The 11290-nt window shown below is 43.8% G+C and overlaps 1 protein-coding gene across 2 annotated transcripts; it reads left to right on the top strand.

The window, feature by feature from the left end:
- Positions 1-288: 288 nt before the first annotated feature.
- LOC105030065 (ATP-dependent zinc metalloprotease YME1L1) lies at positions 289-11242 on the top strand. 2 transcript variants are annotated; one of them, XM_010903725.5, is made up of 18 exons: positions 289-485; positions 1450-1590; positions 1862-2027; positions 2156-2257; positions 2478-2584; positions 2781-2934; positions 3205-3288; positions 3716-3889; positions 4200-4352; positions 4520-4652; positions 4742-4804; positions 5509-5621; positions 5841-5996; positions 6944-7095; positions 7596-7722; positions 8190-8263; positions 9190-9276; positions 9611-11242. In XM_010903725.5, the coding sequence occupies exons 1-18, from the start codon at positions 462-464 to the stop codon at positions 9752-9754; spliced, it is 2154 nt and encodes a 717-aa protein (XP_010902027.1). In that variant the 5' UTR covers positions 289-461; the 3' UTR covers positions 9755-11242. The 2 variants fall into 2 exon arrangements, with proteins under 2 accessions (XP_010902027.1, XP_010902026.1); XM_010903724.5 differs by having other exon boundaries at positions 3205-3312.
- The last annotated feature ends 48 nt before the right edge of the window (positions 11243-11290 follow it).

The following is an 11290-nucleotide window of genomic DNA, read 5'->3' as shown; positions in this document are numbered from 1 at the left end:
ACAATACGTTTTTTTTATCTGAATCGTTTTAAAAGAGCAATGTTTCTACATTCACAGCATCAGGCAACGGGTAGGAAACCTATGCCAATGCTTCAAAATGTAATGTTACGTACATATTTGTAACATCGCTATGATGTATAAAACAATTGTCAACATAATTGAAAAGCAAATAATTTCCGAAAATAAACAAAAAACATTGCAGAGAAATAGAAAAGTGTTTGCCAAGACAATAAATAGTCCTGATGTAATCGTGTTACAACCGGTAGTAATTTGGTTCAGACCTGCGTCACGGCGTTGTTATTGACCTTTCACGAGAAGCCATTTTCATGAGAGAGTAGTTGAGTAACAAGCATTGATCTACACAATAGTAACAAATAAGAAAACGACAGTGACCAGGAGGAGTTGGTATATTCATTGGCATCGAGGGTCTGTTTTCACATACTCACCCTCACGTTGCTGGGATGATGTTTTCGTTCCAACCACAGGTAAGACAGTTGACACTCAGCTGTACTGTAACCTACTAGCGAGCCGGGTAGTTAGCTAGTCACTGGAAAGTGCCGGCTAACTACGAAAAACCGAAAACGCATGAGAGCTATTCTAAATTATAATTAGTTAAAACGTGCCGTTGTACTAAACTTATTTCTATAGGTCCGTTGGCTACCAACCTTGACACTTCAACGTATGCTGGTTGTCCCTTGCTATTTAGCTACGTTAGTTAGATACCATTACCAGTTAATGTAGCGTAGGGGACATAGCTAGGTGGTAATATCACTTTAAATACAGTTCATTTAAAGTTGTTACAGTACCTAACTAGTCAGTTATACTTCAGGCAAACTATCTGGCAAACGTCTGACTAGCTAATTGTTGAATTAACCAGATATTTAGATTAAAGCATTGAGGATAACTTTAATAATGCTGACATTACTGTCCCCTCTGTTAATCAGTTGCACAACTTGCACAGCTCTCCAAACCGGTAAAAATTAACTTTGTGAGGGGTTTTGCGACGCTGTAGATATCCTTTAGAAGAACGTTAACCTTTCCTTCGTCCATGCCCTAGCCTGGTGTCCTCTTAAATCTGCTCTAAGTGGCCGGCACCAATACCAATCCGCCACAATAATTAGTACCAAAAAGTACATGTAGCGTTGAGGTTCCACTGTGGATGGGGTATGTGAGGTAGCAATCAGCCGTTGGCTATAACTGGTTTAGCTACATGTAACCCGCTTTTTTCGTAATTAGTAGAATGTTTTGAAGGACATTTTATCATGTTGTCTAAACGTTTGCTTTCACACACAAACACGTACATTGGTCCGCAGAAGCAGGCTGGAGGTTTTCTTCCCAGTCAATCGCTGTATCCGTGCCACATTTGTTGTTTCTCAGAACAATAACTGGGACATGTTAACACATTCTTCCAGACATGAATTACATTTCTATCGACTCTCTGGCTTCAAGGTAACCAGTCAACTCATCGGCCAACTCGTCAACGCCCTCCATTCTCTGAAGAACTCGGCCAGCTCCACAGCAACGGTCACCGCCTCTGTCCAAAGCCTGCAGAAGGATGTCACACCTGAGCCGGAGCTGTTGCTCACCGAGGTACATACATTACATATATTTAACCTGGTTAATGTCCTGGGGTTCTTAAGGTTTCTCATGAAAACTGGACCATCAGCACATCAGGATGAGATTATGATACATTTAGCATCAACACAATTAGATGCATGTTAACGTGACTTAAACGCCACAAGTCAAACACTAACCTAGGATGTGGCTGCACGTCACCAACGGATGTGGAACCCCACGGCAGGCCTTTGCCGTTAATTGTAGTCGTTGATATGTCGTACACACTGACATTCTGTCCCCACAGCCCACCGTGAACCTGAGGGACCTGGGTCTATCAGACCTGAGGGTGGGTCAGCTGGACGAGCTGCTGAGCCGGCTGCTCCCCTCACATGACCCAGAGGACAGCCCGGCCGCCCCAACATGGCGCACGTCCCATGTCTCTGCACATTCTTTCTTCCACAACAAACACGGTGGGGGGCGGGAACACGTTGTTCCTAACATTTATTTTGTGTGTTTTTGGAATTGCGATTTTGTTGTTTTTGGTAAGATAGTTTATTTAGGAGAGTCTTATGGTTACTTTTGTTTGAATTTTTCCTAGGCTTCTCCAACAGAAGCTTGGGCGCTTTTGGATCGCCAGTGTTCTACAGACCCAATCAGAGTCCTCTACAAGCAGTCTGTTCAGAGCTTCAATACTTGCCTGGTAAGGAACCAAAACCTGCCTGGTTTATTTTTACTGCAGTACTTTTCTGTGTTCCTCATCTGTGAAGACGCTTGATTATTCTACCATATCTCTATTGTCTGGAATAAATCCATTCAACCTGGGCACCAGCCGACGCAAAACAAGTTTGCTTTCACAATTGATCACCCCCCCCCCCCCCCCCCCCCCCCCCCCCCCGCTGTATTGTCTCTTACTTTTGCAGTATGCATCCAGAACCGAGGCTTTAAGACAATGCGGAAGAGCCGTCGTGTGGAGTCAGTTCAGCAGGAGCCAGAGGAACCAGAGGGTTACACCACAGCGTTCATGAAGGTCAGCTTGGGTTTCCTCACTACACCCGACGCGCAGCCGTTCCTGCAACATGAAGAGTGGAATTTATTTTTGCTGATCTTCCTCTCTTGAAAGGGGCCCAGTTTGTCTTGTGACCCATTAATCCCTTTTGTTTCATACTTTCCCCCTCTTTTCCCCCTCTTCTCTCTCACCTATACCCTCCGACCCCTCATCACAGGGTCTGCTGATGAGACCAGACAAAACCCTGGAGGTGGACAGTCTGGACCAGGTGGTAAAGCAGAAGAACCTACCAGCCAACCAGCAAGATGCCTTCAAGTCTGGGTTCACTGAGGGTTTCATGAAATCCCAGGCCTTCACCCAGAGGACCCAAGGCAGGTCCCATCTGTGTTTACCCACAGCAGCAGATCATTTACAGAGTTGATCTGATTGGTCTTAATGAGGGGAGACTTTCATTTGTAACCCTTTTCCCAGCTTGTAGCAGATTTGCTTAGTAGTCCATCATCAGTCATTACTGGCATTTACCAATCTGAAGCTCACAGACATCACTAGCATTTCACAAAGTGTCCAGAAGGTGACACTTCTGTGTTTAAGTCTTGCACTGTTCTACCAACTAGATATGTTTTCCTCTTTTAAATTTGCAGATTCACTAAGGCGGACCAGGCTGATATTGTTGGTCCTTCTGCTTGTGGGGATCTATGGCCTGTCCAGAACCCCATTTCTCTCCGGTAAAGGGTCCTTTTCTGATGCTGGTTTGTTATCTATTCAATTCTTACTCTTGCATGAATCAGACCATAGTGATTTGTGTCGTGGGTCTTAATCCAAATATGTTTGATGTATCATGCTGTCGGCCAGGTGTGCAGATTTGGATGCCCAGGAGCTGGGCGATTTAAAGTATTTATCGGAAATGTGATCTTAAGATGGTTTTTCCACATTTAGTTTTTTAGCATTTAGTTATTAATCAGCATCCAGGGTTATATAATGGACTGTTGATAACTCCAATACAAAGATACAATGAAACATCCCATCCCTAAGTGGTCCCTGGGTATATTGGGTATTGCTGAGTTATGGGCATATGTGAACAATCCTAAAATATTCAACATCCTGCCTGAAGTGTAAGTGCCTGGGCTGTTTGTTCTGTGCTGTATTTAACAGTAAGGTTCCGTACCACGTCTGGCCTGGACTCCCAAGTGGACCCCGTCCAGGTGAAGAGCGTGACCTTTGAGCACGTCAAGGGCGCGGAGGAGGCCAAGAACGAACTGCAGGATGTTGTCGAGTTCCTCAGAAATCCCCAGAAGTTCACCGTTCTGGGCGGAAAACTGCCTAAAGGTAGAGTGAAAAGAGTTGAACAAGGAAACTGGCGTGTTCATTTACATTAAAAGCAAGTTCATGTTTGTTTACATAATTGTGATTTAGCAGATCTAGCTGTAATTTACCCCATCTACTGTGACTTTGTTAATTCATCAGTTTGTCTTAGCGTAGCTAGGTGACAACCATATCACAAGTATTAACTGCAACGTTTCTATGCTTGTAGCACATCTACAGCCTGAGTATTAGTTCAGGAACGGTGGCTGGTTGAATGTTTTTCTTTCCGCATGTGTCCATGTTTTAAACTTAGTGGTCTCTCTGGGTCTGTCAGGCATCCTCCTGATTGGCCCCCCGGGCACTGGAAAAACTCTTCTGGCTCGGGCTGTAGCTGGGGAGGCCGATGTCCCATTCTTCTACGCCTCAGGATCTGAGTTTGACGAGATGTTTGTCGGTGTTGGAGCTAGTCGCATCCGGAACCTCTTCAGTACGTCCCCAAATGGGCCGGTCTTTGTCTCGTACACTGACTGAAAAGGCTGTTGAAATTATGGATTTCCAACAAGCTACTTCACACATCGAGTCCTTTGTGATCAGTTTCCCCCCAGGACATTTAGAGGGCCTAAATCCCCCTCTTTCCTTCTGTCTGATCCGCAGAAGAGGCAAAAGCCAGCGCACCTTGTGTCATCTTCATTGATGAGCTTGACAGTGTGGGCGGGAAGAGGATTGAGTCTCCCATGCACCCCTACTCCCGACAAACCATCAACCAGCTTCTGGCCGAGATGGATGGGTAATATTTGTCATTTAATTCACAGAATATCATGTCGTCGGAGAGCTTTTGTTAATAATGTTCTCATTCAATGTTCTGATACTTGGCAGGTTCAAACCCAATGAAGGGGTCATTGTTATCGGTGCTACCAACTTTGCAGAGGCTTTGGATAAGTATGTACATGTTCGGCAAATTAAACGGTGACACGCTACTTTAGACCTCACTGCCCCACTCAGTTCTTGATGCACTTCCCCAGAGTATGCGATGAGTCCAGTGCACGTTACAAACAGACTAGACACCTCTGCTTCTAAAGACAAAAACAGAACAGGGCGACGTGATAAACTAGTCCGTGTATGCTGAGGTCGGTAGTAGAGTTGGCAACCTAGCTATATCAGAGGACCTGGGCTTTGGTCTGGATTAGTAGAAAAAAATTATTTTTGTTAAACAATTTATTTTAGATTTTGTCATTTGTTTTGGATGCTTTATGTAATCGCAATCCTATTTATTTATGAATTTATGTAAATTATAAGCTCACAGATCTTTTAATTAGAACTCTGGTTTTAACCAAACTCTTCAGTCAGAGATCCATAGATGGGATATGGTGACATGTAGAACACATTTACCTAAACAAAACTTAAGTGATGTTAGTAAAATTAGTTGTTGAAATGCATCACGGCTAGATTAAGTACTGGCAACAACACTTCCTGTCCAGCTCAGTTGACGACACTGCTTTTACTCATGAATTGAAGTAAATGTGATGACTTGTGTTATTTAAGTTGGGTCACTTGCCTGTCATACTCACAACACCAGGTGGTGGGTCCCTTTTGTAACATGGCAGGTCCCTGGACCACTAACCCGTTACGTTACTGTCTTGTAGTGCGCTGGTGAGGCCCGGCAGGTTTGACATGCAGGTGACCGTCCCGCGGCCGGATGTCAAAGGTCGCACCGAGATCCTCAACTGGTACCTTCGGAAGATCAAAGTGGATCCCAGTAGGTTTCAGACCCCAACCCCCCCCCCCACACCTAGATTTCCACTCCAACCCACCTATAATTTGATTCATCTTATCAGTAAGTTAGTTAATTTGCTAGGTTTGGATTGGAGGGACCACCTTACAGCAACACCTCCCCCACGCAGTCTTGCTTGGTAAAAAAGAGCTCCCTGTTAAGGACATGGACTGACCTCCTTTTGTCTTCACTGTGGTTGTTTAGGTGTGGACGCGGAGATCATTGCCCGGGGCACTGTGGGCTTCACCGGGGCGGAGCTGGAGAACCTGGTGAACCAGGCGGCCCTGAAGGCGGCGGTGGATGGGCTGGATCAGGTCACCATGAAGGAGCTGGAGTTCTCCAAGGACAAGATCCTCATGGGTGGGTAGTCGCACTGTTACACACGAGTCCCATCATGAACTTTTGCCCAGTTATCAACAAATTGTCTGATCTGAATGTTCCAAAGGGAAACCGTTAGCTTGTCTTGTCATATCAGAGAGATTCTTTTAATCTGATTGGTCTGAAACAAAAACAGTTAGTGGAAGTGGAATGGATCCACATTTTGCCATGGTTAATGATCGCAAATTTTTTGGCCTGATACCGATTTTGACTTGTTGGGTTATTGCCAATCACGCTACTGATATACTTGTTCATATAATGGGAGAAATGTGGGAGAAATTAAAAAGGTGTGGGTCCCCCCCCCCCCACATTTTTATTAAAAGGGCAATTGTCCAAGATCTGTGCTCCAGATGTTCTAATTAGACAGACGACTGAATGCAAGTGTTCCCGTTTCAGTTAATTCAGGTAGTGGACTGACATTGTTATATTTCAAGTGTGGAACCTTTTGACTTAAAATGGAGTTGACTCCATCCCTCACACACACAGTCATGTGAGAGAGCTTAACGACAGAGTTTCTGCTCTAGACGGTAAGAATGTCAGGTTATCCCTGGCCTTGTGTCAACCTCGTTCTCCAGGACTAGGATGCTGCCCTCACACAGGCCTCCTCAGTATTATATTTCCTCTGCCAGTGGGTCTTCAGGCCAATCACGTCAGATCGTCTTCAGATCTGATTGGTGAAAAGGTATGATCGTAATTGACTGTTGACGCAGCCATCTTCTCTCTGGAGTTGGTGGTCTTGGCTTTAGGGTGGTCTCTATATTGATACGGGACGTACTGTTCAATGAATGTATTGCTTTGGGATTTGAGGCTTTTAAATGTGCTTGATTTTCAACCTGCCTGCGCAGTAACTTTTGCACGTTAATGCATGTATGAACAAGTCAAAAGGCAGAAACAAAAGGACTCCGTTTCCTTTGCCCGTCCACTTTAAGGTCCCGAGCGCAGGAGTGTGGACATTGACAAGAAGAACAAGCAAATCACAGCCTACCACGAGTCTGGCCACGCCATAGTGGCATACTACACCAAGGACGCCATGCCCATCAACAAGGCCACCATCATGCCCAGAGGGCCCACCCTCGGTCACGTAAGTAGCGCTGGGCACCACCTTTTCATTGCCGTTCATCTCACCGGAGTGGATAGGACATGGCTTCTCTTGGTTAGAAGTCTCATGAATGCCATTGCCGATAGCCTGCTCAAGTTTTTTTGCAGAATGTAATCAGTTTGAATTGAATGTAGTCAACTTTAAAAAAAATGAAGTGAAATTCCCAGGTTTTATTTGTCAATTGACTCTTTGTTTGGAATCAGTTCCTGAATTTCCTGCTTTCCGTTTATATTGCCCCTGAGCCGGCTCATTGTCTCCATTTTCAAATGAAAGTCCCGGCAGAATCGGCGCGTTGTCCCCACTTTTACTAAACGACGCATTTATTGAAAGGAGTTGTTTAATGTTTGAATGTTGGCAGGCCTGTGTGTGTATACAGGGGCCTTCGTGACCTGTCTATGAATGATTTAGAGGGGAACCGAGAAATACTACTAAGCAATGAAAGTACTGATGTCTCTAAGAATAATTCTTTGTGGTCTTCTCAGGTGTCTATGCTTCCAGAGAATGACCGCTGGAGTGAGACTCGTTCTCAGCTCATGGCTCAGATGGATGTCAGCATGGGTGGCCGTGTTGCTGAAGAACTCATCTTCGGCGACGATTACGTCACAACAGGTGAGGAAGAGGATTTTAAAATAGTTCCCTGAGACTTTTTTGTTATTTTCTTTTGTGTTTATTTGGGCTGTCATGTCTCACCACTAGAGGGCAGTGTCACTGAGGTTAGAGGTCAGGTGGTTGGGTCTGGTGTATAAGGTCAACTAGTAAACTAGTAGTAGATGTGGTTGGAGATGGGTTTTTTTTACTATTGCTTACGAAATGGAGTACTGATCCTCACAGTGGTGACTCATCATTCTTTTTATTTGTATAGTTTTATTAATGAAACGGGAACCGGATCATTCAACTGTAAATGTATGCCTGGACATTATATCATTAGCCAAAAATCCCTTTTCCACCTCTCATGCATTACATGGCAAATTCAATCTTGAAATGGCCACTGCAAATGTGAATCAACCACGGACGTGGAGCAGGGTTCGTAAATGTTTTGGAGATAAGGACATTTTCTGCAATTTCTTTCCCCCCAGGAGCCTCAAGTGACTTTGACGGGGCAACTAAAATAGCCAAGATGATGGTGACCAGATTCGGCATGAGTGACAAGGTAATACATGCCGATGAAATATCAGATTGGTAATGAGGCGCTACTGCTGTTCTAGTAATCTATTGAGTATTTGTTGTTTTCTCCTTGTGAAGCACATTGAGTTGCTTCTATGCATGAATTGTGCTATATAAATAAGCTTGCTTGCTTGCTAATCTGCATAATGGACTGTTGCATTTCACTCACGGCCCACAGCCATGAACCTAGAAAGCTTTGCGCGTGATTGTAGGGATCTCTCTGCGATGTGGCTGGGGGCGTGTGGCAGCACATTCCAGACATTCATCCTAATCCGTTCCTCAGCGCCGTGTTCCCGACTCCACACCAGTGACTCGCTAGTCCCCTCGTATCTACAGGGCCCGCGTCCGCTGAGGTTTTATGGGTTCCCCCAGTGCCCTTTTGAAAAGGGGAGTAATTCCATAGAGGAATCCTTTGTTTTCGGTAGCCTGGTGCTTGGCTGCTCTTTGATATTACTGTCACCGAGCTTCCTGACTCTTCAGTTATAATCATATACTTAACCTGCCTTGCCAACCCTAAAATTAGTGACCGCTTTAAACTGCCAGAGATCTGGCTAGTGGCTCCCCATTTTGCCCAGCGCTGTTCATTACTGTGCATTGCGGTCATATAAGTGGTGTGCTGAGGTAGGGATACTAAGCAGACACATGTCACAGGAGAAGCAGCCAATGTCCTGTTTTCTCCATGTAAGGCAATACAGGTCCCTGTGATGGAGTGTACAGGATATCAGTTCATCACAGGCCCCCAGTCTCCTACACAAAAAGCTCATTTTTTGATATTCTGTTAGTTGTTTTTTTTTTTTTTCTGTCTTGGGCCGGGATTGAACATTTAACCTTCCGACCTCAGGGCGCTCACTAATCACAAAGCTGCTAAGAAGGTAATTACCCCTAACCCGAGACTAAACATCATTGTTTCAGCTTGGGGTCATGACCTATGCCGACCTGACCAAACAGAGTCCTGAGACCCAGGCAGCCATCGAACAGGAAGTGAGAGTACTGCTTAAGGTGAGCTTCCCCCGTTGCTCGTCTGGTTTTAAAAGGTTCCCCAGAATTGAATCAGGAATGGGGCTATGGATCGGCCTCTACCTTGGTTGATTAGTCACCACTGGCACGGTTTTGTCTAAATTTGGGTGAGTCATGTCTTGTCATAAAGATCAGTCTTTTACAGTAAGGTTGTAAGTAATTAACAGAGGTATGTTCCACGATCTCAGTTGGTAGACCTGTAAAATCACATTTACATTTTGTTTTTCTCAATTCACTAGATACTACTAACAAATTATCTTTTCACTTATTAAAATTAAATAATGTGATAATTAAAATCTGATCTTCCTCTTTTCAGGACTCCTATGAACGAGCTAAAAACCTCTTGAAGACCTATAGTGAGGAGCACAAGACCCTGGCCGAAGCCTTGTTAATGTACGAAACCCTGGACGCCAAGGAGATCAAGCTGGTCCTGGAGGGAAAGTCTTTGGACCCTAGATAACTTCCTGGTTAAGGCCCAATCTGAGGACCTAAAATCTCATGTTTGGGCGGTCGGTTCCATTTTAAGTTCAAAAGCAGAATTTGTATTGAGGAAGACATGGAAGCGTCTTGGCCACAACATGTCCAATGTACACTGAAGTGACTGTGATTTAAAATGGAATCGTCTGTGACTCTGACTTTATTCTGTAAATATGATGGTGTGCTGTGGAGGTTTTTGGAGACCTTTTTTTCTTTCAGAATAATTCTCTCTCAATGTCAATTTACAGATTTATTTTGTTTTAGAACATTACCAAAACCTTGTTTTTAATCCCCCTTGATTTTGACATCTCTGTTAAACCGTTATATTGCACAGCCCTTTATGTATGCCTGCTTCGTCAAAGTGGACAAAGCCTGTCAATAGGTAATTTTACAGTAAACTCAAAAAACCACCCTTTATTGTCGATACCATCCTCACCATGTTCCAATGGCTTGAAATCCAAAATGTTAGCCGGTGAGTTCAGGCCAATCGGCTCTCTTTCCCAGCTTTATTATACAGGCCAATCGGCTCTCTTTCCCAGCTTTATTATACAGGCCAATTGGCTCTCTTTCCCAGCTTTATTATACAGGCCAATCGGCTCTCTTTCCCAGCTTTATTATACATCTCTGGCAGTTTTGTGCATCAATGCCCTTCAAGAGCGGCAACGCATTTTTGCACCTGGAAATATAAATATATTTGTCACTTCTTGATGCTAAAGGGCTGAGTTTAACGGGTTGTACCCATTAAGAACCATGAAAATCTAATTGGCCCCATCAGTCTCACAGAGAATGCTTTGTTATTGATTTGACAGTTTATTCATGCTTTAAAGCCTCATGTATTTGGTATGTTATCAAAGTGATGAGGGAAAGCAGTTTGATCTTATCCTACTAGGCCTCTTGTATTTTCATTGAGTAACATGGTAGTTCTAGACAAAGATGTATCATATGCTATAGTCCCTTCAAACAATACATTTTTAAATAGAATGTATAAACAGAATGGCTGTAGCCGAGTTCTGTCCCCCTTACGATTCATCTGTAAATCGTGGGACGTCCATGGTTTGACTTTTTCTGAGTGTGAAGTCATTCTACTGCATTTAGTGACTAGTTGAAAACACGCCTTTTATGTTTTTACTTGGGTACCCAAAGTGTGCCAGAATTTATGTCTATTTTAAGCCCCTGTGCGGTGTTCTGTTCTGTTTTACCCAGTCAAACCAATTAGGATATTTTCTTCCACAAAATTAGTGATTAGGACATCCCATCAGCAAAAGATTGGTCAACTCCAATTAGTGTTAAAATAAAATTAATAGTGGTATTGACTGTGTAAATGCAGACAAAGCAAAAGAAACACGAGGTAGCTTTGTGTACATGTCTTTGTGTAAAAAAACAAAACAAAAAAAAAAATGCTATACTTTATCTCTTCCTGTCTCTGGGAATGGATCTTGTGGAAGCCCAAATAAAAGTTATTCTAAAACCAGCTGTTTATTGAGATTTCTGGCAGTGAGACAAATTGTAATGGGGCTGA

Source organism: Esox lucius, chromosome 21 (genome assembly GCF_011004845.1).
Source record: "Esox lucius isolate fEsoLuc1 chromosome 21, fEsoLuc1.pri, whole genome shotgun sequence".
Classification (NCBI taxonomy): domain Eukaryota; kingdom Metazoa; phylum Chordata; class Actinopteri; order Esociformes; family Esocidae; genus Esox; species Esox lucius.
The sequence above is the reverse complement of the archived record's forward strand: the minus strand, read 5'-3'. Positions and strand labels throughout refer to the sequence as shown.

Coding starts and splice junctions, on each gene's coding strand:
- LOC105030065 (XM_010903724.5), top strand. CDS start 462: ATGATGTTTTCGTTCCAACCACAG. Junction 1,591..1,861: donor CGGAGCTGTTGCTCACCGAG/GTACATACATTA, acceptor CTGTCCCCACAG/CCCACCGTGAACCTGAGGGA. Junction 9,277..9,610: donor AAGTGAGAGTACTGCTTAAG/GTGAGCTTCCCC, acceptor TCCTCTTTTCAG/GACTCCTATGAACGAGCTAA.